General features: G+C 42.4%; 1 protein-coding gene across 29 annotated transcripts in view; it reads right to left on the bottom strand.

Annotated features, from left to right (window-relative positions):
- Positions 1-27,077, bottom strand: part of tcf7l2 (transcription factor 7 like 2) — a 102,871-nt gene extending 75,794 nt beyond the window's left edge. For 5 of the 29 annotated variants that reach the window (XM_055042431.1, XM_055042425.1, XM_055042437.1 and 2 more), the window contains exons 1-3: positions 26,413-27,068; positions 26,211-26,277; positions 25,879-26,003 (exon numbers count right to left, since the gene is read on the bottom strand). In XM_055042431.1, coding sequence (XP_054898406.1) covers positions 25,879-26,003; positions 26,211-26,277; positions 26,413-26,601 — 381 coding nt within the window. In that variant the 5' untranslated portion in view covers positions 26,602-27,068. Of the gene's footprint in view, positions 1-25,878; positions 26,004-26,210; positions 26,278-26,412 lie in introns of all 29 variants that reach the window. The other 24 variants (XM_055042447.1, XM_055042444.1, XM_055042443.1 and 21 more) reach the window with 12 other exon arrangements.
- Positions 27,078-27,333: the final 256 nt, after the last annotated feature.

The raw sequence follows: 27,333 nt of genomic DNA, 5'->3' as shown, positions 1-27,333 counted from the left end.
TTTTGTGACGTCTTTATTCTATTTTGGAAGTCGCCTTGCTAAGCCAGCAATCAAGTTTCAGAGTACTTCTCCACATTAACACCCATCTATCTGAAGAGCTTATTTTCGTCTATTTAAGGGCCTTACTATTAAAGGCCACCTTTAATATTCTCTGATTAAAACATGGATAATAAAAACAAAAGGAGTTAAAAGAGTGCTCATATTTTTGTTTAATAATAACATATAAAGACAAACAGTATGATTTAATGAGTTCAAGAGCCACATCCTCTGTGGAAGGGATTAACTTCACTCAACAAAAATTATGGAATAGAGATGGTTTTATTGTTGATGACAATTTTCTGTATTGTTATGGATTTGCCAAATCTGATAGAATCTTATTTGAGCATAGCAAAAATTTGTTTGAGGGATCATAATTGACATACTGAATTTCCAACCAGTCTTTCATGGGAAGTTGCATATCGACAATGCTTCAATTTGTAGCCACAATTGATCTGATGATCACCAGTCGGAGCTAGTCAAGAGGAAAACTAACCAATTTCAGTTACTGGCCAATTATCACTTAGTGCATCATCTATCTGGACATTTAACTCCCAATAGATCAGAAATGTTCACTCTCACAACATGCATCATAAACTAAATATGGCGTCCATTTAAATAGCTTCTTAAATCTTGTTCTTAGCTAACATTGATAATTCTTCAATAGTAAAACCATCCCCACCAAAGAGTGATTCCACCTAAACCTCAAAATACTGTTTTGTTTGGATCACTACAAAGAAAAATGTTTTAATTTTGGTGTTTCAAATCAAGCTAAAAATTGTCTGATTTGGGTCACCAGTCAACTTCTCAATGCATTTCTGCTACTATTGCCCAAAACCATTCTACTACTATGACTACTACATCCCAAAAGTAATCAACTAATGCTTGCATGCCAATAATACCAGTGAAGCCCTTCTGAGATCGAGCCCTCAATACAGTAAAGACCAATATTGAGGTGAACAGGAGTGTTTCCAGCCCAAGGTGTGTCAGAGACCCCCGAGGAATTGTGATTGGGAAGAAAAAAGGTTGGGAAACCCATACACTTACTACACACTTACCTTTGTTTGCAAGAAAAGGGCTCACGGGTGTACAGAGGAGAACTAAAAAAAATTGTGAACAGCAGCTGAGCTGTGCTAAAGGAGAAGGAGTAAAGCCGACTGCAGCGCCCACACTCTGCCGGAGAGCGCTGCATTTGCTATTGTGCTAGAGGAGAGCTGAACGCTGCCCTTGATGTTGGGTGTCTGGTTTTGTTCCGTGAGAGTTCACAATGAATTAGTTAAACGGCAGACTGGATATAAGGAAGCTACGAAACATGCCTCAGAGGGAGAGCATGTGTACACACACAGTGGTAGGCTTAACAAAGACTTCCGATATTCTGAGAGCACTGCGCTCTATCACACAATTCCACCTACGCGAATTCATCAATCAGAAAGCAGCACGTCGAAGAAATCACACGCATATACCAGCAGACAATTAATATGAAGAGGAGAATCATACGAAACAGCTGGGTTTTTTTAGCCTCGTTCATGTGTGCATGTACGCCTTGAAGCAGTTCAGCCTCCATATTCATGAGGCCCACTCCCTCAGCATACGTACAACCCAAGATTTTAATGGTTTCAACCCAACAAAACCAACCTAAACCAAACAACTGGGATAATTTGTCTTCAAGCTATCTGTTTTCTGTTGGATTAGCTTGTTAGGGTATTTACAGTGATGCTGCAAAAAGATCCCACAGAAGCAATTACATGCTCACTAACACAGTGGGGTAGCGCTGCTTTGCCACGGCAGCTTAATGAATAAATAAGTAATAAGGACTTGGTTATTGGAGCTCATTAAAATGGCTGATGCTTCCAAGACGAAAAAAAGACCTGAAGAGGGTCAGGTGAGGGTGGTGCAACTACGGCTAGGTCACCCGCCACCACCAAAACCCACCCAACCCATAGATGACCTGACCACGAAGCTCCCCACTCTCACCTCCAAATCAACTCGGTGGCTGTTTTGCACATCTGAATCTGCACACACACAGCTGCAACCACATGCTCAGAAACACACGCGCACCTCTCATAGCTAATTACCACTTAGCTCAATCACGTGGTGATCCGGCCATAAGAGCCCCCCTCCTCCCTCCTGCCTCAACACAAACAGCAGCACACATGCCAATTATTGATGAATCTTTAATATGCCGTTTTGCAAAGTCTACATCTCATTTCCTTCCACTAAGCAGACGATTACACATCGAGGAGAGGCTTTGGCGTCTCGCGTATTACGCTAAAAATATTGAGTGAGAACATTTTATCTGCAGCATCATTTTGAGTCTGGAATAAAGTGGCCTGCATCATTTGTAGAAGACAGAAAACTTCATTTCCCCCCCTTTTTTTATTTCAAAAAAGTGCTCCCTGCTCTCTTGCATCGCCCAGCGAGGTCTATATAAGAAAAAAAAAAACAGACAAAAATCCCACGCCGCAATAACGTGTCAATAATGAGCCGAGGCCATCTATTGATCAGCTTAATTTTGCATCTATTAGCTGGGGAACGGCTTGCTCCGGGGGCGAGGGAAGCCGGGCGCTAACACGCACCGACAGGCTGGATGGAGATCATTACAACTGATGTTCACACACACGCTGTGATTGACATGGAGATAAGGCAGGAGAGAGCCCGGGCTCGCACGCCTCCCCGCACACTAAGCTAATGATACGCCAAATGTGTGCTCGGGGTGCGTGCAGTGGTGTCTGCCTATCTAGAGAGAGGCAGAGAGAGATGGGGGGAAAGAGAGGAGAAAAGACGAGAAGAAAGACAGGCCACACGCCTTTGCTAATTGGCACAGTCAGACGGCGACGATCATGAAGGATACAAGAAAAAAAAAACATTTAGAGGCGTACCTCGGCTTTCTAGACCACCTCATCAAGTCAGTGTCATTTAAATACAGTTGATAACATCCTCAGAAAAACATGGCTTTGACCTGAATTCCTCAGCTTCGTCTCACTTTCTTCATTTAGAGAGTCGGTAAGAGGAACTCAGCAAAGTTGTTCATTATGAAAATTGTTTGTTTTTCCTCATTGCAAGCGTTATATGTCAAAACAGCATCACAGCAGCTGGAAAAGCCACAGAACCAACTCCAGCTCTTCTATGAATGTACCACCTTGAAACATTTATACATAAAACAGAGTTTAAAGGTCCAATTATTGATGTTCTTTGTCAAAAATCCATTGAGATTTTTGACAAACTGGCATTTGAAAGTGATGTTCACTTTCAAATGTCAGTTTGTGTTTAGTACTTTTAGCACATATTATTCATTCCAGCTACACAACATTGACATCTAAAAAATGCCATCTTTAATTTAAGTAAATTCATTTAGGAAAAAGACCCATATTAACATAACTGTTAAAGAAAAATAATTTAAGATGCAACCATTTTTGCTCCTCTTAATTCTTGTGACAATTTTTTTTTATATTCTCCTGTTTTAGGATGATCAAAAATGAGAAACTTTCAAATAGCAATCCATTTCTTGTTTTTCCTGGGAGAATCAATGCGGCCAATTTCTATTTGTCACTTTTCAAAATGGAGAACGGAAGAGAACTGTGCCATTCAGGACAGTTCAAGGTATGTTGACCTTTATAAGTCAGAATATGGCTGCAGAAAAAGGGTTGCTTCCCTAAAATCTCTCACATTTAACCACAGTAGGCCGAACCATTAGCTTCTCCTGTCACAACGCTGAGGAAGGAGGACGGTAAGGAACTGTGTGAACTGCAGCAAAGGGCAGCATCTTGGGATCAGCAAATATCAATGAGGACAAAATATTTTAGGGCTTTTGCACAAAATCAAAATCAGATTATTTCCAGCTTGACCATCCCAGTTTTGTTGATCAGAAGCTCGGAAACTCACAAAAAGCAACATACTTAAGTACTAACAGGTTGCGCTAACAAAACCATTCTTTGAGCTACAACTTGTGTTCACAAACTGTACACAAGGTACACATGGTATTTTCTTCTGGAGAGACATGCTGACACCGACAACACACACCGAGACTCAGTGATTAATGAGTAAAACCTTGTTTTATGGCGATAGCTTTTTTATGAAATGTGTGATGTTACCCCTGCTCCTAAAACAAATAAATAATGACCAATTTCAATTAACGTTCTCAAGGAAATGTTGGAATCTGCAAAACTCGGTATCGGCAGGTCAGAAGGCGACCATAAATTTTTGCTCGGCGCATTTCTAAAATATATGCACCTTTTTTGGGATGCCAGTATGTGTGGTAGACGTACACACACATACTGGCCTCTCTCTAAAAAGATCACCGTTTAGGTAATCTTGAGTAAGAATAGCTGAATAGGACCCTTTATTCAACCGAATTAACCTGAGAGAAAAGCTGAAAAAGAACGACTAACTCTCATTATTCTCTGGATAACTGGGCTCCGGACAAGTCCACATACGACAGTGATTTGTCAGAGGATTGACTCCTAATGTGTGACTTTGTGCAGGTCTCTTAAGACCTCCCATGCTCTAAACTACCTTGTGAAACAGGTTTGCTTTCTGAGTCATGTCTTTGTTTAATACAGAGTGGACATAAGTTACAGGCCGCTAATAGACTTCCAACAGAATAAAGGTGAGGGATTTTCTAAGATATCCAACTGTCAGACATGAAAATCAAACAGCCCAAAAATCCAGGACTAAAAACAACGCCCAACAACGAAGCCAAATAGAAATCTGTGCCTTAAAGCCCTCACCCTTTGCTGACCTTTACACCTTTGCTCAAGCAAATGTGACAAACTGCTAATCCTGCATGATAGCCACACAGAAGGAGCACATTTTCCCTAAAAGAAGACACATCTGAGTATTTTGTGTACACCATTGGTCCACCTGAATTTTTATGCGGTTGGGATCTTGTTTTATGTCGGACAGCTATGAAAGCGAGGTCAGAGGAACAAAAAAAAAAAAAAACCCTCGGCTACAAACTGTGTGTTTTTGTCAGCTGAGAGATGCAGCGAAGGGATCGAGGGAGCAACGGGAGGAGGGAGGTGAGGTATGGGGGGAGGAGAAGAGAGGAGGAAAAAAAAAGCCCTCAGCCAAGCCATCAAGTTGAACATTGAACTTCACAGTAGTAGCTGCCTTTCTATGCCTCTCCTTTTGATGTTACCTCCAAAGCAAAGGATCAAAGGCTTGGAGTGTGGCGTGGGGAAGTCCCAAGCTCTTAGCCTGCCAGCCTGTTATATATGCAAAAGTCTACGCCAAAAGAGAGGGAGTCTGGCAAAGAGAAAGAGACGGAGAACACAAGGTGGAGGAAGCTTGCATGGAATGTGGCTAATGCTGCGTTTTGTGTCTAATGAATGACATGACGGTGACGCAATCCGGCAGCTCGTTACAATCATGACGTAGACAGGAATAAAGTGCACACACACAAGTTTTAGAGAAACTGGGTGGAGCAGTGGGTGTCGGGGTGCGGGGGGTGGGGGAGGGTGTTTGTTGCGCCTTACAACACACACAAATGCCCCCGCTCCCCTCCACCATCCCAACGTCCCACTTCTCACCCAACCCCCAGCTACTCTCCAACATCAAGAGGTTGAGAGACTGTGTCGTCTTGACATGAATGTACTGTAAGGTGCGCCGTTAAAGCGACGACTACGGTAAAGACAGAGAGCACATGAAACCCTGTTGTGTCTCACCGGAGCGGAGGCACACACTGTGGGCTCAGCTGGGCCAAAGAGCAGAGCAGAGGTGTGCTGAAACTGACAAACCTCCACGAGACAAACACACACACGAAAACACACCCTTTCCCCAAGGCTGTGGGATTAAGAGGTCCAGCTGGCTGACAGCAAGCCCTTCCTTCCCACGTATCACGTCGATCTCGCTACCCCTCCTCTCTCTCTCTCTCCCTTGTTTGCTCTCTCGCTCATACACCCTCAGCCTCCCTCCCATACCCCATAACCCCGGTCAACCTGCACACCTAACAACATGGCAACAGGACACACCAGGACATGCCACTTTTTAACCAAAGTTTACCTCAAGCACATAGGTGAAAATGTCTATCAGTTGGTGTTTCAGTACATGTTCAACCATTGTAATCAAAGATCTACTGTACAAACAAATTGAATGAAAAGCATCGTTTTAAATTTCTTGCAACTGTTTCTCAAGTGGACTTAGCTCTAGACCTGGATCAGGCCCTTGTTACTAGAAGGAAAGGTTTCTGGTCAATGACTAATCTTTTTAAAACACTCACCTGCCAATTCTGATTTTGGCAAATATCTTTCTTCTTCTGAAAAGTAGTTAAATATAGCGACAAAGTCACTGAGTGGCAACAGTGGAGAAACTATTGTTAACCACATATGTATAGAAGTGACAGGTAGTCAGTCGGTCAGTCAGCCCTCTCTTGGTAAAGCAATAGGAGGCCATTGCTAATTTTTCGACCCTTGCAGATACATAAGATCGGTGGACAAGATTGGCTTCACATGTAAGTATCAAGCGGTTACTAATCTCACAAAATTAAAGAAATCGAGGTCGATTTATCGGTGCACCCCTACTTCTAACAAATGAAAATGCCAAGATCAACACATTCTACTCTAACCCTTACCATACAAAAAGTTCTGACATCCAGCTAGTAAGCAATTTTTCGCTCCAACTCTTTGTTAACTCTGCTTCAACCTTTAACCCTTTGTCTTCATGATTCTCTAATGAATCCCTGAGCTCTTCACACACTTGCATTGAGCTTAGCTTACACAGAATACTAAGGATTTACTAAGGTATTGGTTGCCCTTAAATTCAATAAAGGATAAAGGGGGCTGGATACAATTGTGCTTCAGATGTTTATATAGAAGAGAATAATTAAAAGCAGTATGAAGGACATCCAGAATTTGCAGGGGTTTGGAACCACAGCTGCCGCAAATAGCTAAATCCCCAAATACTTTACTCCGTTTAGAAGCATTTATAACTGCCTATTTTAATAGTTTAAACACCAAATATGTCTTATTATGCATTATTACGCACATCGAGAACTGTCTTAACACTATCACAGAGACTAACATCCACAGTCTTCCTTATTTCTGCTTTTGGGGGGACATCCAATCACCAAGGAAATTGAATGGCTACCTAATACACAAAGATTATCAAGTACGCAAGTTACTTCAGTTATCGAAGTTGCTGTTTCTGTCAAATAACTTAGATACAAAATCTGTGAAATACCTGGAGAAAGGTTTCACAGAAAAATTTGCAAATGCTGAATCAGTAATAGGCAGATTCACTGTACATTATTTTACTGCAACTTTACAATTATGTCCTGCATCATCTTGATCCATCACAATCACATATAACTATCATAAAAAACATTCAAGTTTCAGGTTATAGCATAAAAGCTCCAGGCATATGTATACTTTTGCAAGACAAAACCAGTGTTTGCATCAGTTAACAGAGGGTGCAAACAGAAGACCAATAGGGAAGTGAACACCAAACAACTTTATTACACGAGTGACTTATTTTCATAAACTCGCTTTATAAACTAACATTTGCAGTGGGAGGTGGGAGACTGAAAATCTGGAAAACCAAATGCTGCTGGCAGGTGAAAGCCAAAGCTGCTCAGTTGATTTAGTGACTCATAGGGACCCTCATATTTAGTGTGTAGAATTTCCAAACTAAAAATATCAGAACATCTCATATTCACTCTCACCAGTCGAGGCATCTCAACCCCAACGGTTGTGTCCACTTATACTGACAGGGAAATCCAAGATTAATAGATTTACAAATGAAAAACTCCTCACCTTCCATAACACTTTAAGAGCCAGAGTAAACGGTAGGCTTTATTCGCTTAAAATGAAAGGTAAGTTGGGAACCAGCAGGATTGTACTTAGACTGATTACACCCAGAAGATCCAGAAATTGGATCTTTGGCTAGTAAGTATAGAAAAACCGCAAGAAATACCACTGACAAGGGCGTATTGCAACCACAGAAAGGGTTAGGAATGGTATAGGAGGTAAGAAAAAGAAATAAAAACAGACAGGGCAGCAGCATAAGGACAGAATAAGAATTAGGGAGTGAGAAATGTAGAAAGCAGAGCGCAAGAGACAGAAGACGGGGGGAAGAAAATTCACAATGATGACACGTAAGTGCAAAGAGCGATTAAGGATTTACTTTCAAAAGGACTCCCATTGATCTTTTTTGATAGACCCGCAATAAATCAAACCAGATTGACTCGCATGAGAACCAAGCCTAATCCTTTAGTCAGATCCAGGAGAACTCCAACCAAACCAGCTGTTAATTTAGGCTTTACAAGATAAAGCGAGAGAAATCCAACCTGATGTACCCTAGGGCAGAGGCTTACATCATCTCTGTAAAGCAATCAACTTATTGCCAGTTTGGAGAGGTAATCAGAGCACATACTGAGAGGGAGAGGAAGAGAGAGGGGAGGGAAGGCTGGCCAGAGGGAAGTGGAAAAAGAAAGGAAGACAAGAGCTGGCTGAAGAGGCTAAAAACAGATGCGCATTGATATATATGGCAGAAAATGATCTATTTTTCTGGATAATGAGCAGATAAGCAGAGCTTTGGATAACTGCAGTGTTTACCCAGTTGAACTCGGTTCATCGATCTGCTCTGAAAGTGAAACAGAAACTAGCTAACAGAAGCTGTACTCGCTGGGAGTGGAAGACGGATTCAGTCCCCCATCCCGCCCTCAACGTCACCCTATAATTTCCCTGGAGGCCAGCCCAGACCTCGTCCCCATCCCCAGCGGCTAGTGCTACCCTAGCTGGGTCCTACCAGTCGTACTGTGGCGGCACCAATGTAAACCATAGTAATTAAATTGCTTATTTTTGTCTGGTGGGGGAAAGAAAAAAAGGAGGATTTTTCCCCCCTTCTGAGGTAGAGTATTGCAAAAAAAAAAAAAAAACATTCAGACTTCACAGAGTAAATAATGTTGATGTCTCTCTTTCAGGTGCATTGGGATTTTTTTGGAAGGTCGATACGGCTCATTGCCCAGGGCGGCACAGCTTAGGGGCAGTTGACCCAAAGAAAGCAAAACAAAAAACAAATGTCTGTCAATTGCCATCAAACAAATTTTCTATTGCTCTTCACATGTTCAGGGAAGAATGAGTGTCAGTAGCTGAACACTGTTGGTGGCCAATGACACTATGGTGGCATCTAATTCACAATGTTAAAGTCATCTCTGAATTAAACCACTATTTCAATTTCTTTAAGAAATTTGGACAACCAGAAAAACTCTAAAATACAAAGAACAGAGATTGCTTAAAACTGTTTTTATTTGATAAAATATCTAAAAAATAAAAAGAAAAAAAGAAAAGAAAAGGCATTTTGAATTAGACTTAGCTTATGGTAACTGCACTATACAGAGTGGTCAAACCTGAGCCAAATTATTGATTACAGACTCTATGTTTGAGCAACAAGGACCATTTCCAGGAACCTGAATCTGTTACTTATTTCTACTGCAGTTATAGGAATGAAAATAAATTGCCAAGCTAATGTATTCTCCAATAAATACAGTGTAAGGAAGGCAGCATGTATCAGGAACTTTTGAATGAAGTTGTATGAAAGGAAAGTCATAACTAATATGAACTGGTTACATTTTTCTGTTACTTTTAGCTTTAATACAGAATAAATCACTAATATCTGAAAAGAGGGAGTAAATCCATCAATTGAAGTCATATTTCAAGTGTTGAAATAGTTTATGTTCTATAGGACAAAAAACAACCACAACTCCACTGGAACCACAACTCCACTGGATCATTAACAGATTTATGTTAGGAAAAGATTAAAAGGGCATTTAAAGGGCTCACTGAGAGCGCCATTCATGCAAGAATCACTACAATTCAGTTGCATAGTCTGTGTGCGTGTGTGTGCATGCGTGTGTGTGTGTGTGTGTCATCGCGGTACTACAGAGGTTTTACTTCCTCTTCTCGGCATGGTGTGTGTGAAACCGCATTAGGTTGTGTAGAGGATAAGCATAAAAACCACACATCAACATCCACCGAGTTCAACACATGCTGACTCAAAGACTCATTAGCTCCCCTATCTTCCCCTAGTCTTTAATGTCCTGTGCACAGCGCAAAACAACCAGATCGGTACCGAAATCCAATCATGTCAGGCTCACGTGAGAGCTGAGGAGAAACAGGCCCTGGAGTCTCTGGACTCTGTCCAAGGGAAACCAAACCTCAGGAGCTCAGCAAACCACACATAAAATCAGCAGTCTCTATCCAGCCTACCATGACCCCAGCAGCACACACAGAAACACACAAACACACACTCTTTGACCCAAGTCTATACTCTCCCGGTTACAGCGCCTGCACACAGGGATCATGCCGACCTAAGCAGGGAGACTCTGGAGTTACCAAATTGAGCGAGGCTTGGCGACTTGGGCTTTGACGTGGGTTCGTTGGTGTGTGTATGCATGCAGGAGACAACCATGCTGCCACTTAAGCTCAGTTCACATCAGCCTGTGCTATCTTTAGCAGCTGGGTTAAACTTTTAAAACGGCACAACAACTCTCACCCCACCTCCCACCGAGCCAGAGTTCCCCTCACTTCAAGCAAGACAGCCTGGCTCTTTGGCAGCGGCTGCCCACTGGCCACAAGGTCACACGATTAATTACACAGAAAGTGGTAATCTCACCAGACAGATGGCAAGCAGGCCACAGCTCAATTACTTTATGCCCAATTGAATCATTACTTACATTATTTACCAAAATGTGGCACAGTGGAAAAACACTGCAAAAACGGGATTTGGGATTTGGGCAGGGGGTGGGAGGGTTGGGACAGAGAGGCAGATGTACTTCCCAAGCAACTGTGACTCGAATCAAAAAGCGTGAAGACTACAAGCATGACTCTGTTAGCTTTTGGGAAAAATTGGAAGTTTAATGCAGCGGTGCTGAGCGCCAGAAAAAACAGATCTTTTCTTTTCTGAAAACCAGAACTGGTACAGAATATCGGCCCATGTGGAAACAGACGGCTCCCGGCAGCTCCGCTGAGGAAACCGCATGACAAGGGCAATTTAAAATGTTAGGAAAGTGTCTGTTTCTTAAAAGAGGGTCAGGAAAAGAAGAGAGGGGAGAGAAAGAGACAAAAAGGCAGGGCTCTGGTTTTCCAGAGTTTTCTTTTCCTCTTAAGGGCAACTGGTTCAACATTGGGAAAGAAACCCTGCAGGCTCGCCTCTTTTCCTGAAAAGCCATGAACGGCAAGTGTGAGCAGTCTCATCTCTACATTCACCCCAGTTCCCTGTAGATGCCTTCCTCTTCGCTCATCGTTTCTTCGCTCATCCTGCCAACGGCTTCTGTGAACAATTAGAGGTTGAGTTTCCCAGCGTTTATGACCGCAGCATCGCTATCTCTGGCCAGGAAGCTCAGCTGGCTCACAGCGAGAGACAAGATTCCCCCTCAAGTTCAGGTCTGACGTTCAGCGGGGCGTCTGCCGGCCTGTTTATGATTTACCACAGCCACAGACCCAAATGACAGCAAAATGAGTGTGCTGACTCGACTTGTGAATGTCAAATGTGAAAGATCTCTGAATGGGGGAGGACTAGCTAGTATTTCTCTGCCAATCGTCAATTGTCAGAGAAATACTAGATCAACAAATGAATGTTGCAAAACAGTTTTCAAAGACGCATATATAAAAATAGTTCATGGTCGCTTAAAATTAGCTTTGAAAATTTCTGTTGCATGGAAGCAAAGGGTTGGGAGTTCATTCCTATCAGGAACACAGGTCCAGATCATGTATATGCCTTGATCCCAATCGGAAAGTCCCTACTTAATACCTGAAATTGTATCACAATATCCCTGCTACTTATGTACAGGTGGGAAATTTTTCAAAACTCACTAAAGCAAAAGTATAAAAACTTGTTGCATTTATGTTGTACAACTGCTGATTATCACAAATCTGAAAGTTCTCTTCTGACTGGGAACAGTTTAGAGGCCCGTTTTCCCAATTGTAAAATGATATCCAGGATCACTGAGAGCACTTCCAAGATTCTTTTCCCTGTCTGAGTCAGGGTGAGGAATTCCACGGGCTAATAGATGGTAGACAGCAGTTGTTCTCCCATGGGGTGGGAGAGGGGCGGCAGTAAGCACTTGGGAAGAAACTCCTAGGCAAATCTGGAGAATACGATGCCAAGATCTACAAATTTGAAGCTCAAGATATTGGATATTGAAGAATTAATGTTTATCTTAAAAGGTGATGGGAAAAGTCGTGAATCTTGTATGAGAAGAACTTCTGAACTGTATAACGTTTAAACATAGAGAAGGACACTGGTTTTCTGATTCAATGATCAGTTGTGCTTTTGATCAGTGTGGAAAAAAAAAACAATCTAATACAATACAGATTTTAGATGTTTACACAAAAATACTGAGAGATTTTTATCACTGCAATAACTACTGTAGTTTGTCGTTGCAGAGACAGATGAATGACTGAATGTGTTTTATTGAATTCCTTCTGCCCAAGGATTCTTGTCGATGCCATTTGCCAGTGGCCCACACATAACCGTAGACCGTGCAGTCTTCTCCCCCAGCTGCTGTGTGGCAGGCATGGGTGGCACCTGTCTTTAAAAAGCCTTGGCATTCACTCCGACTCCGGTTTCTTGAGGACGACTGCCTCGCAGTCAGGTGACACATGCTAACGTGCACTTTCCCTGACACGGACCACAATCCGACCAACTAAACAGGGAAGCACTCGAGCACGATGGCAGACACTTAAACAGCTTTGGCTTTGCAGCGAGGGAGGTCATATTCTCTCACTTCTCTCTCTCTCTCCTACTTTCTGTCTGATAGAGAAACCCTGCCCACGATTCAGGCTGCGGCTTGAAGCTGTAAACCAAAGCTTCCCTCAACGCCTCGCACCCGCCCGGCTACACTCTAACCACTGTTTTGCATACCACTCAGCTTGTGTAACCATTCAGTGGGTTTTGAACCACCAAAACAATGGCTGTTTAACAGACCAGGCAGGCTAAAGTGATCTAATGTCAGTGTGTCGCGATCTTTAACAGATGCAAGGAACCCTAGTAAAAACCACTCAAAGCATTAAGGATCAAATTTAGGGCATTCCATCTCAGTGTTATTTACTACTTAGTGAATCAAAGCTGGAAGCTGAAATTGCTTGGGTCTAGCATGGGTACACCTGCTGCATAGAAAAAAGCTGTCATTTAACTTGGGGTGGTGGTGATGGTAGTGAGCTGGGAGGTTGCTGACAGGACCTGATTGAGCTCTTGGTATGGCAAAACACTCTGGCACTCACTCTGCTGCCCAGCAGACCACAGCCACGTTTCCGCACCTCATTTGCAAAGCAATTCCGCTTCCCTCCCACTCGGTGCGCTCAGTGAATCTTTTTGTCATTTCTACAAGCAGGCTCCATTGGCCTTGTCCGCTGAGACGCCAAGCATCATGGAGTTGGGAAGAGAGTGCAACCGGGTCTCAAGGAGACTGTGCCACATCCTGAGAGCATCTTCACTTGAAGCCCCCTTTTCCCCTCCATCTTACTGGTCCAACACACACTCATCCATTCCCCTGCCTGACTAATGTGCCCTGACACTCGTACATCACCCGTAAATTGGCCAAATGAATTAACCACGGCCCCTGCTTAGCTTTACGGGCTTTAAATTGATTTTCTCCTTTCCAGGTCTGTCCAATAATTGCATTTATCCATCTTGTTGAAGCCAGGTTTACACACCCGCACAAAGATCATGCCAATCCCCCGGATACATTTTCCGCTCTGGTGGCAAGAGTGTGAGAGATTTGTCATTGGATCATAACAGGTAATTCAAACAACAATTAGTCTGACACTGCCACCGTACATCAATGTCTGGACCCTTGCTGGACAGGCCCTCGCTAAGAGCAATAAGATGCTTTCCACCTCTTCATCTGTCTATGTGTCGCCTTCCTCATTTGTCTCGGAGTGACGAACACAGCCCTGTAATACTTCTTTTATCTGCTATTCAAGCCTACAGATTAAAACAGCAAACACCCACAGCGGGGAAGAAAGTAGCAGCTACAAGGTCCAGTTATTCACAGACTGATTCAGACCAGAAGAAGCAGAGCTGTGAGCATCAGTGGGGATCATCTCCACACTTGTGAGTGTTTGAACAGAAGTGCATGAGACACTGGAAGAGGGGGTAAGGAGCCAATGGACAATTCAGCTATGTAAACATGCAGCAACTTCCTTCTCTCCAGTCCTTGAGGCCTTGCACTGAGACAAGTCACTGTTCAAATAGCACACACAGCATTCCTGTGCCTGGGCCCCGGCCAGCTGCTGCATCCTAACTGCAGGCTGGCCCGCCCGCCTGAGCAGAGACAGACACAGGCCTTACACCGGCAAGGGTCATCCACAACAAACAAAGAGCTTTTATACACGTCCAAGCCTAGATTCATCTCCTGGAAAATGCTCCCGCGGGCCTGGGATGCTAACTGCTGGTAATTGCTGACCGATACGGTCCGGTGGACCTCCCAAGGAAGAGAGATTAGTGAAAATCATCCCAACCCTGAAGGATCTTTCCTAAGACTGCCTGATTCCATGTATAATGACAAAGCTGGAAATTTATCTTTATTGTTATTTGAAATATGCAAAGTAAGGCAGACAATAAAGATAAAGGAAGCCGTAAAGAGCCGATAAAAAAGCCTCTTGGTTCTAAAGTGCATGGTGACGTGCATTACATGACACAAAGGCCATGTCTGTTTAGCGATGCTAGTCTCCACCCTTAACTTTCATTATAACTGCTGCACGGAACTTGACCTTTGGCTGACTTACCAAGGGACAGTAAACACCTTTTTGTGAGAAAGCGGATTCACAAAGGGCCTAAAACAAAAACAATACAACAGACTACTTTAGAATTTTTAACCAAGCTGAAAAACAATTTAAAAACATCTGAAAATCTAAACTGATGAAGCAATCAATATGTTTTATTTTTGTTTCTCATTTACACCATCTGCACACTTCTTGGCAGCCCAAACAAAAATGTGTAAAAACTGCATTAGGATAGTTTCAATGAAAATTTCACCTCAACCCATAAAAAATAATTAAGGATATTCTTTCAATAAATCAAAGGTCCAACAATTACTTGCTCCCATAACATTTCCAATTAAATAAACATGACTTTGTAATTTTATACTAAAGTCTTGACTTTAATAAGTGATATATGGATCTCAGTTTTACTGGACTGTATATTTGAAGCCAGAGGCAAGTTTTGCTTAGCCATTCTTTAAAATGTGAAAGATGACAGAACGAGTTATTCAAGTAAATCAGGAAGGTGTTGAGCTTAGATATGCCTATATCTGCAGCAAAAGCTTATAACAACCAGAACTGTGATGATAAACAAGGCCGGACAACTTGATAAACAAACAAACATATAAATAAATAATATATGAAAAGTGCGTTCCCAAAAGCACTAAGCACAACTATCAGTTCCGATAATGCTGAAGCATTACACCAAAACTCAGTTTTAAAGTTAGCAAAAATGGTAAAGCGCTTGAACAAAAAAACCACCACTGTTAAAATGTGTTTTAAAATTTACAAAAACATTATCGTCAGGGACTCTAAAAGCTCTGGAGGGTGTCAGATTTCTTGTAGATCCCAATATTCACAGATGCCCATTAGTTACTTTGGTGTTTTTCATGCCAAATCAGAGGTTTTGATAAAGGGACAGTTAGTGTGGAACCTGCTGGAGTAAGACTTTCATTCCACTCAGGCTCAGCACTCATCTTTCAGAAACCAGAATGTAAAATATTCACTCTGATGTTCGCCTGAGCCAAAGCATGTAAATTTAAAGTTCTGGAAACATGTGCTGCACCGATCTGTGTTTAATGTTTAACACAGAGATCTAGTGAATAAGCTGTCATTCATTCAGGCTTGGTTTTTATTATGCGATGGCTCCAATCACAGTTTTCCTCATTCTGGACACAGTCTGAGCCGCCAACTGCAGGTCATTATTCCAATCAAACAGCAATTTCAGGGTGGCCAGATTCCATTGTTTTCCGCCTCAGCAGTGCCACATTTCCTGTTGCCTATGTGTTTGTCTGCCAGTCCACTTGCTTGGTTTTCCACCTGCAAGTCCATCTCTGTGAATCCCTTCAGACCGGACGGCGAGGGCCACTCATCTCACCTCGGGACAGTTGTCCAAACAAGATCCTCCTTTCACTCCTGACCCCTCGGGGGAGAATGACAATTGACAATTCACTTCCACGAGTCAATTTGTTCACTTTCGGTGTTGACCCTGAGCGCTGCTGTCAGGCTGGCCTCTAACCGCGGAGGACTGAATACACAATGAGTGGGTACGGGTGACAACAGCCATGGTAAAATCTAAATCATGTAATTATATTCCAAAGTAAGACTTCAAAAGTGGCATGAAAGGAGAGGAAATAAATTGAATGAAATCGTTTAAAATTTTTATTTGCAGTCGTCTTGCTTAATGCTGTGTTCTAAAACCCAACAAACCAAACTCAGCATGTGTGGACATGACAGCCTCTTCACGTGACATGTTATTTAGTGCTGTACACAAGTTGACAGCTGTCTCTTTATAAGAGGCGCTTTATTATTGTGTGCAAATAGGTTTCTAACAGCTGGTTAAAGAGCTCACATGGGAATTTACTCTTAATCTGTTTTCCATTGGAATTGGTTCATCAACCAGAGGGGGGGTGAGAAGAAAAATCCAGCGCAGTTCCACATTGCAAGGGTAAAGGGGGGCTCATTTTATTAGCCTTGTGCAATTTCAAGTAATCTTGCCAACATTTTTTCTGTTCCAAATCCTGACATAATCCTCAGATTAGTAGATGAAATTATTTCTGCTTGCACCCTTAAAGCTTTACCCTCACCTTTTGCAGCCAGCACCAGATCCACAACTTTTTTTTTCTTTCTTTTTTTAAATAAAAATAATGCCACAGCTAAACAAGCGGACGCTCACCTCATTAGCAGACTCCCCTATTCCTTCCAAAAACCCCACATATGCAACCGCGCTCTCGCTCCTCGGAGCTTATCTGGCCACAATTAAAAGTTTAATTAGTGAGATTAAAAATACATCGACTGGAATTTTATCACCTTAAACTCTGGCCATTATGTCTTTAGCACACGCTTTTGCCTCTTTCCCCATCTGAGCCATTTGTGAGCAGATTATCTGCATGCTGAAAATCCCCTGGCTGCTTTAAGAGCGGAGATATAAACTGGATACAAAAGAAAACAGTTTTCATAATATGTTGCAGACCCTGTGCGGCCGAAGAGACGGTGAATAAACACAATGGATTGCTAAACTATTCACAGCCCTTGAATTTTTTTCAAATTTGTCATGTTACAACCACAAACCTCCAGGCATTTTACTAGGATTTATGTGATGGATCTGCACAATGTGGTGCACAATTGTGAAAAAAAAGAAAAAAAGAAAACGTCTTTCACGTTTTTACCATACAAATCTGAAAAATGTGACATAATTTGCATTCAGTCACTGTAGGTCAGTGCTGCTCAGTCCGACTACTTAGTGGGATCTCACATTTTGGGGCTACACCTTTTAAGCCGTAACATTATAATTGTATAATAGTTGTTTTCAATATTTTGTTTCCTAATGAGTTTTCTTGCAGTATCTTTCACTGAATGACAAAATATATATATATTTTGTCCAATTTGACTTGATCTTTTTTTTTTTATGTCCTCTACATAGCTTTTGGGAAGCTGCAAGGTAACATCTGAAGAAAAGGTGTTGCACCTTTATCGGTAGCAACAATGAAGGGAGAATGAACATAAATACATGCCACACTTTTCAGATTTTGAACAATTTTCTATCTTTTATTTACTGCTTTGTGTCAGTTCACCGCATTCAATTAATGTAAGATTTTGTTTGTAACAATTCCAAAGCTATTAGTTAAAAATGCCTCCAATTTTAGGTACAAATTCTAATTAGTTTGTAAGATAAGAGGGTAATTATGCTTCACAGAGCAAAAAAAACTGCAGATAAAAACAAGTGGAAAGGGTATTAAAAGATGAAATAAGCATGAATGAGATTCTTCCTCCTCGATATTATGTTCCAGGGCATTTTTAGTGCATCCGTAACAGGCTGGTGTACCACAGGTGTTCCCTGCACACTGGCACAGCTAGTCATTATCTGGCCCAATGTGATCATTAAGAGCTGAGATGGCAGCGTGGCACCTCCTCCCCGTGTGTGCAGACACATGCATAATCTGGGGGAAAAAAAGAAATCTCCAAAGGAGACTCGAGGATTCTTTATCAGTTGTTGTAATAAAAATAGTTACGAGGAGGAGGCAGCGAGACGGTGGGGGGGCTTCCTTTCTCAGTGAAATTCATGTCAGTGCTGGTGCTCTTTGACCCCTTCCAAACACACGCTGCAGTCCAAACAGAAGGCCTACGCTACCGGAATTCCTCCAGCATCACGGCGGCCCCCTGCACCCGGAGCTTTTAGGGCAGCGTTCATTCTGACGATGATGCCGATGGGAAACAGAATCGTGGAAGGAAGCAAAGCGGGAAGTGAAGGAGGGCCAGTGAGGAGGGTGGGGGCGCATTCAAAGGCAGAAGCCACACACATGAACACATGCTCGGTCGTCAAGCGATGATTGAAAACTGAACTCTCCTGTTCCAATCCCTCCTCTTCCCCGTTTTCTTCTCCTTCGCACACAGGAAGATAAATGTGAAGCCCAGGGGCACTATTGTTTGGACATCTAACCAGGAACTGTCGCTGCTCTCATTGCCCTGGCATTAACAGCAATTATGCGGTCTATTCAGACGGCTTTTGTGTGTCCGACCCCCGAACCCGCCCCCCCATCTCCAATCGTGGGCCCTTCACTCACACACGCAGAGGCCTAACACACATTTCCCGCTTTTCTCCGCTCCCTCCCACTCCTCTGCTGGTGAACTCATTTAGCTACTGGACCCATTATGAATGAACTTACAGAACCATTCAGGCAGGCAAAAGAACGCACATAGCGAAAGTATTTCTGGACTTGTGTGTGGGCTGAAAGAATGCTTCTCTTGAAAGCTCTAAACACAAAGTCAGATGCATGCTTTCTGAAAAACAACATTTTTGTTTTCTGCAAGGAAAAAGAAAAAGCACAGAGAAAAGTCAGGGTGATAATCTCCCAAAACCACGTCTAATCAAAACCCCACCCTTAACCTTTCTATCTAAAAGAAGCAAATCAATAGTCATTACCTTTATCTTTTCTGTAGATGTAGTGCTGCTGCAGCGCCAATAAAAAATAGAAAATCTTCAACAATCACTTCAGTTCATCTTATCGCCGTTTTCTGCAACTTTGCAAAAGGTTAGGCTGATTGGTGCCTACTAAAGCCAAATATGTTTAAAATTTTATATCGGCCATCGACAGTTATTCTGACAAGTCAGCGAAAAATCTCGTTACACAGGTGCCAAAGTTCCAAAAGAATGACATGAAAGTGCTGTGGAATTAAATATTAGCGTTTAAAAACTGTTGTTTTCTGACAGGAGAAGGAGCAGGACTTGTCTGAGTAATAAAGACGTATGAACGACTCCATGTGGCGCTATGTTTGATGAGGGGAGAGAGACATGAAAAGATAAGAAGAGACATGAGGGTGGATATCAGGTTGTAGGTGCTACAGCGCTCAGGGAGTAATGAAAACAAAGCTGAAAAACATAATCTCTTGCACCAATAAAATTTGTAAAATCTTGATGCTGAAAAATAAAATCTGAAGGATATAGGGGTGATAGTTTTGGTACAACATTTTTTTCTAAAATATTGGAAATTCATAATTCCTTTCTGTAACTAAAATTTAAAATGACCTACATTTTCTCTGAATCTTGAGGTGGGACGAGCCACTGGAAAGGTTTTTGTCGGAAGTGACGTGAGCTTAATGTGTAAATTCTCAGAACGACTGGGATCAACAGCAGCATTGGCATTATTGTTTTAGCTGAATTTCTTAAGAAATCTTCAAAACAAATTTAGCTGACACAACATTTGAAGAATATTGGTAATTTTTACATGTTACTCTAGTAAAAACAGGTTATGAAACCGTTTAATTCACCTTTCAACCTAAATGACATTGGCAACCATTAGGGAACAATCTTGATCCAGTGAAAACTTACTCTTGATTCAGTTCGGTTCAGTAATGTCTTATTAAATGTAGCAGTCAGACTTACAACAAACTTAAAGAGGCTTCTGATTGAAGACAGCCGCTATATGACAGTCCCAGGACTGTCCTGACTTGCTATCAGCTCAAAACCTGGGCAGCAAAGTTCATATTCCACAGTAACATGTCCTGGATGAAACCATCAGTTGTTGGCTGGCTCTGCTATTCCACCTCATCTGCTTTTGCCACTCCTCTTTCAATCTCTGTCTGGCCGTTTGGTTAGAAAGCCGATCATTGAGATGTTGGAGTAGGGGATAAAACGCTTGGCTGTCTCTGCTCTTTGATACTAAGCGTTTCTAAATTCTCTTCACTCTATTGCCATATATGGCACCAGTTTTTGGTTATTTTTCATTCAGTAGTAATCTATGAAAAGACATAAGATGACCTACTCTGAATGAGGTAAAGCGAACATGTTTAGTTTGTATTTTTTAAGGCATTGCTTAAGAAGACAGTTTGAAAGGACTGGCAACACCTGCATAGGTATCAGGGCCTCCTAATAACAACCCACAGTCCTCCAAGTATGTATGATTTTCAAAGACCACGTTCACCATTTATTCAAAACACACATTTTCTTCAGGCAAAAATAAAATTAAACATAAATGGCTTCAATGCTTCTGCTCTTGGATGTGAAAATGTCGGGATTGTTTTAGACCCTATACAGCTGGATATAAATTGGACATAATGTGAAATAATTTGATTCAACATCTGTTGTAATTTGGTGTAACACAAATAAAGTGAGTTGGAACTGCTGACTAACGATCAGCGGTAAATAAACACAACACCTGTACACAGATTTAGCTGGTCGCTACATGCTCACGTATGCACACAGAATCGTTTCATTTCCATGTTCGATGGAGCACCCACCCCCCTCCAACCCCAACCCCCGAGGGCCACGGCAATGCTACCCTATATTTAACAGATGACACAAGTTGCATTCCAGATGTACAGTGTTATCTTTGTGTTTCGCTCTATAGAAATTCACCGAAGAGGCAAAGGAGAAAGCAGAAGAGGAAGAGGGTTACGCTCACTCTTAACGGGGGGAGAGAGGGAGAGAGACCCCAATGCACAGCTGCTTAACTAACTAATGCCTTCCACTCTCCCCCTCCCTCACTCAGATACAGAAAAGCAGAGCAGGCTCACTGACAGAAACAAGGAGAGACACAAAAAGGTGAAAATGAATTTGTTCATTTAAAGAATAATTCGTTTGACCGGCCTGCGCTCTATGTTAATGAGTATCAGGCGTAATCTGTCACACACCAGTCAAAATTAGGCCTCAGATTAGCAGCTATTGCATTAAAAACCCTGAAGTCAGTGATTTAATTTAAAAGAAAGACAAAAAAAACAAAAAACAAAAAAAAACAGGAGGTCCAATCCAGACTTGAGTGCAGCTGCTACACCCAAACGCAGCTCGCAGTGCCACCAGGGAACCACTACTCCCTTCGCACCAGTTCAAAATCTGATGAGAAACACACCCCGCTAGGTTTTTTTTTCTGTCTCCGTGTTGGATTGAACAGCGAGACAGATCAGCGACGTGCTGACATCATCGGCATTAAACAATTAAAGCACCACTTATATTTTATATTTTCCACTCACACATGCACACACACGTCCTCTGCAAATATTTACAGCATAAATATTTTTTTTTTCCATTCATTCACCAGTCGCTAACAAAACCTCACTGTACTTACCCCCCCCCCAGCTCCACCCCTCCTCGCCGTCCCTACATCTGCGATTCATTGACTTTACAATTTACCACATGTCGAGATGGGAGAGGTCGAGCCTCGAACTGAATCACGGCGCAAATATGCGACTGATTTATTGTTTTTCAAAAAAAAAAAATAAAATAAAAAAATAAATAAAAACCCTGGCTGATTTAGAGCAACACCACTTCTTCTTCTTTTTTTTTTTTTTTATTATTCCAGAGCCTTACTTCTATTGGCAGACCATGAACAATTACAGTTTGGACTAATTAAGCTCCGAGAATGTTTCTGCGCACCGCTAATGTCAAGCAGACCCCAATTTCAGTTTAATGGTGCCAAACTTTGCTTCCCGGCTCCCTTCCACTTCCAGCTCTCCAACTTAACTCCTTAAATCCAAAGCAGATTGTACTTTTTTATGGGTGTTTATTAAGTCGAAGAAAATAAATAAAAAATAAAGACCTTTTTTTTTTCTTCCTCTTACGCTCGCACAGAACGGAGAGAGAAAGAGACAGAGACAGGAGGAGAGAGGGAGGGAGAGGAGGTGGGGGTGAATCGGAGAGCGGGAGCCGCTTCCGCCATACTTTGTAAACAAAAGTGATTTGCAAGACAAAAGGAGCGCAACCTTCCGAGTAAATTTTGCAGCTCGGAGGGGAGGAAAAAAAAACCCCAGCAGCAACGTTGTGCCATAAGAAAAAAAAATAAAAAAAAAAGCCCCGCGGACACCAATTAGGCCCGATTAACATGTAAAGCCAATTTGATAAGGTGTGGGCCCTATCCTCTCAAATCCGCATTAAAACCCATCTTTTCCTCCTCGTTGCAGCCAAAAATTCCATTCACACCAGCCAAACACACATAATCCATATGATATGCCATTGTTATGCTTATGTTGCTCACGTGTTGTTGGAAAGATATGGTCTGCTGTCACTTTATTACAGATAAGGCCACACCAATACAGTTTGACACAAAAGAAGGCGTTACATTCACTTAGAATTATGTTATTTCCTATTGGATGAAAATTAGTGAGGGTGAGTTGGAGTGGATTTACCAAAAAAAAAAAGAAAAGAAAAGAAAAAAGATAGGAAAAAAAAAAACAAAGCAAAGGAAGCCTTTTTACCACCTTCAGCAAGAGTCTTTTTTTTTTCATTCAGGTAGCGTTTTCATCCCCCCACTGCCTGCCCAACCTCTACTCATTCTTTTATAAACTAATCGTAATTACATGTCGAAACTCAAAACCCCCGCCAAATGTCTCAGCGGGCACAGAGAAATACGGAGGGCCAGGAGTGGCGTTAAATATCTTAACATTCATAAGTCCAAGAGGCACTTACAAAAAAAAAAAAAGAAAGAAAGAAAGCGGGGCGGATTTACGGCTCGAAGCAGGAGAGCTGGCCGCCCAGTTCTCCCCCCAATTCTTCCCTCCCTCGGCCTCAGCGTCTCCAGACCTGTTGAGGTGTGATGTTAGCCCACAGCACCGGAGTTAACCCGCCAGCTTCTTCTTCTTTCTCTTTTTTTTTTTTTAATGTTCTCCCCTACAAGCCCCTGCGCTAGCAACGGCAGGAAACAAAAGGTGAACTGAAAGGAGACGGAAAACCGGGGGTTGAACTTGGCAGGCCACTTCCCCAATTCAACCTGCACCCAGTGATTCAGCAGGCCTTTGTGTGGGGGGTTTTAGGGAGGAGGGGGCAGACCACTGAGAGGAGGAGACGAGAGGAGGAGAGCTTTTAAAGCCCGGGCACAGCTTCATGTCAATATGCTTAAATGATACTAAATTGTGAGCCTCCTCGGATTTAGGTGGTAGGAAAAACAAATTCTCGTCGGTTATGGCTCCCAGAGGTCAGGCGGCCTCATGCAGGAATTCTTTTTTCCCACCTCTTGGGTCACGCAAACACAGAAATAACACAAACAATTTAAGATGTCTGAACAGATTAGGAGAAATGCAATCTGGTGGATGTGGGAGAGGAAGTATTTTCAATTGCCAATTTAAACATCCGTTTAAATCATTTCAATTATATTCAGCGAACACACATCGCCGAGAAAACCGAAAAGGAACAGATATGGAGGAAAAACCCGAGAATCAAAGGCTTCTTATGACAAGACAGTCTCATTCTAATAACACCGGCAGCAGTCATATTCGGAGCCTAACGTGACATGTTAGGGAGAAAGACAGCTAATCAATGTCCAGGTGAATTATTTATCCCAGCTTTAAATTTAATAGATTTATATTACAGCCACCGCCGACTTCAAAAGCTCCAGCAGCTCGGACACACAGGGCGCCGCAGACGGAGGGGGGGCCCAAGCGAGGTGGTACAGTAAAAAATACAAAATAAAAAATCCTATTCAGGTGCGTTCGTTGTGATTATCGGTTTTAATGTCGTGTCGCTGCGTGCAAATAAGCACCTCCTCGACTTAGTTTTGCTATGATGACATAGGTAATAAATCACAGCGCACAATTTAAAACAAAAACAAACACACCCTTCCTTTTGTCAGTTCGGTGTGAAAATGGGAGATTCTTGGGCTGGATGAGCAGAGCAAAGGTGGATCGCGTCTCAGAGGAGCATCTCTTTAGATGCATTATAAAATGTACTGTTTTATCTAACTGTTGCATGATGGCAGCAAGCGTTCGCCAGGCTGCAGGACACATTGCTGTGATATTCATAAAGAATAGAAAAAGCTGCTCTATTGAAACAAGGAAGTCCTTCACTTCAAAAATCAGCCTCGACGCTGTGAATGCGAGTTTGTGTCAGAGCCTGATGATGAGAGTAACGAGTGACTAATTCCACATACCAGCCGGCAGCATTATCGAGGCTGACAAAATGTGCTCTCCTGTGCCGAAGACTCACACACATACACACACGCGCGTGCACGCACCATCACATTAAGAGATATGAAGACATGGTGGGCAGCCTCACGTGAGACCACGGGCAGAAATTGTGTCAAGCACAAAAGAAAGCATTATGTGCCAAGGTGCGAGTTCAATTTTCAAGGCGTGCATAACAAAAACCAAAATCATGGAGGTAACAAATATCAGTTGAGTTTTTGTGGGTCAAATTTCCTAAAGCCTGGTCTTTGCCTTAACCTTGTCGAAAGAGATGACAGGTCCCTAAAGCACAGCAATGCTTAAAAAAAATGAACAAATTATGCTGCTCATGGTTTGTCTTTGGCCCCATGGGACCAGCTCAGCTAAATGAGTGAAGGAGCATAATTACAACAGGGCTGATAGTGTCAAAATAAATAACATGAATTTGTTTGGTAACAGAGCTTTAAATGATTCTGGGTTTAAAAAAAATTAAAAAAAGGAAAAGAAAAAAGGCGGCAGATTCCTTTCGGGAAGCAAAAGCGGTAGCATGCAAAACGAAGCAATCACTTGCGTTAAATAAATCACAACCTAAACACTAAGTTTGCATTCATTACCAATACATTACAAGTTGATTTTTAATTATTTGGGTTTTTTGGGGGGTTATTTTTGCAAAAGGCCAGCATGCAACTTAAAAAAAAAATATCCATGCAAATCCCTTTCAAAAGCTTATTTGCATATTTGTTGCTTTTTAAAAACTGTTCAGTGTGTTAGAGCTGGTGTAAAAGTGCAGCTCCCTGTAGTGTTAGTGGGGAAATAAAAAAAGGGCATTTTTGATGAGGCCATGCAAACACAAATCAGTTGCATTATTTAGGAGGAAGGGGGTGTGAGGGGGATCACACACTTTTAACCTAATTTTAATACAACACGACCAAATATTGTGATCAAAAATAAACAGAAAAATACAATATATTTAAGTGAACAAAACAAAAAAAATCACTCAATTTCCCCTAACTTAAGATTTCGATTTATCTTTTTGAATTCTTTAGCACAGTTAGCATGTTAGCTTCAACGTTCGGGAGCGCGGTGATGTACACTTCAGGAGGAGTTGGAAAACTTGGCTTCCACAATTTCCCCCCCATTTTTTTCAGCTTTTTTTGGGTGACAACACTGCTTAGGAGCCTCGTGTGTGTGTGTGTGTGTGTGTGTAAGAGAGAGAGAGAGAGACAGTGTGTGAGGAGTGTGTGTGCAGATATCCAGCTGGTAAAATAAGTGAACTTACTGTGCGTGCTGTTGGAGAAAGTGATCCGTTGGGGAGGTAGGGGCTGGTGAGATCGGGGATCATTATAAACGGATAGCCCGGGTACGGTGGGCTCTTGAACAGCCCTCCATCTTGCCTTTTCGCAGCTAACATGGCGGGGGGTGAGGAGGGGGGAGAAGAGGAAAACTTTTAATAAACCGGCCTTGGAATGTGTGTCTTGTTTTTTAATCGTTGGAAATTGTATTTGAGGAAGAAGGCTGCAGGAGACTCCTTCCTCTGTCAAAAACACAAAATGTCACGGTGGAGGAACAAGAAGCAAAACACAGATAGGAGATTAAAGCAAACAAACTCACCCTCTTCTAAACTTTCCCTTGTTTTGTCTCTGAAAGTTTCAGATCTAGGCGGAGGCCGTCTTTCCGCCTTGAAATGCAACGAAACACAAGGATTGCGTTAAAGTTACAGGGTGAACTCTTGTCAAAGTGTGCTAAGAAATGTAGGCCACCCCCTCAGACGTGTAACGCGAACTTACAACGGAGCCGATCGATCCGAACTTACCTCCGAGTCCGAAGAGCTGTTCTGATTCGTTTCCGACTCGTTTACGAGCGAAGATTTGACGTCTGCTAAATCCCTTTCTGCCGAGGAGTTCTCCGAGATTTTCTCCTCCTGCTCCCCTTCGTCTTTGAACGAAATCATCTCATCGTTTGCGCCCAGATCGTCCCCTCCACCGCCGTTGAGCTGCGGCATTTTTCCCCCGAGCAGAAGAATCGTTCTCGGGTCGGAAAAAAAAAAAAAAACAAACACCGAAAAGTTTCAAAACCCTTGATCTCTGCGAGCTCGAAAGTCCGAGAGTTTAAAGTTGTTGGTTATATTTTTTTTTTGGGGAGGGGGGGGTTCTTTTTTTAAAAAGAGAGGGTTCTTCGTGTCGGCGTTTCCCAAAAGCTCTGCTATATAAAAACTCAAAAACACAAGGGGGGGAAAAAGAAGGGGGAAAAATTGTTGGCAGAAAAATGGGGAAGCCGGAGAAGGAGCCGAGCCGCTCGGATTGAGTGAGTTGAAGTTGGTCGGAGTGGTTTTCAGTTCAAAGGCGGCGCTGATTGACAGATAGAGAGGGATGGAAATAGAGAGAGTCTGGATTCGGGATTATTGACAGGGAGAAACACACAAGAAACTAATGAGATTCAAACAGGGAGGGACTTGAAGTGACGTTTTCATAAATAGGAGGAAAAAAAGGAGGGAGAGAGAGAGAGAGAGAGAGGAAGAGCTGGTTGGAGGAAGCCGGCTGCAGCGAAAAAGCGTGTGAGGAGTGAAAATGCCAGTTTGGGAGTAAGGACAGTGATGGTAAAATAGCAGGGAGATATAGGAGTTGCTTGCAAATGTGGATTAAACGCACGTATGGGCGGTCTCTCTGCGCGAAAAAAGGAAGCAATGAAAAGAAGCTACCTATATGGAGTTCCAAAAGTGCCATATTTATGTAAA

This window comes from Poeciliopsis prolifica, unplaced genomic scaffold (genome assembly GCF_027474105.1).
Source record: "Poeciliopsis prolifica strain line A6 unplaced genomic scaffold, Auburn_PproV2 SCAFFOLD018, whole genome shotgun sequence".
Taxonomy (NCBI): domain Eukaryota; kingdom Metazoa; phylum Chordata; class Actinopteri; order Cyprinodontiformes; family Poeciliidae; genus Poeciliopsis; species Poeciliopsis prolifica.
This window is presented reverse-complemented; position numbering and strand designations above follow the sequence as displayed.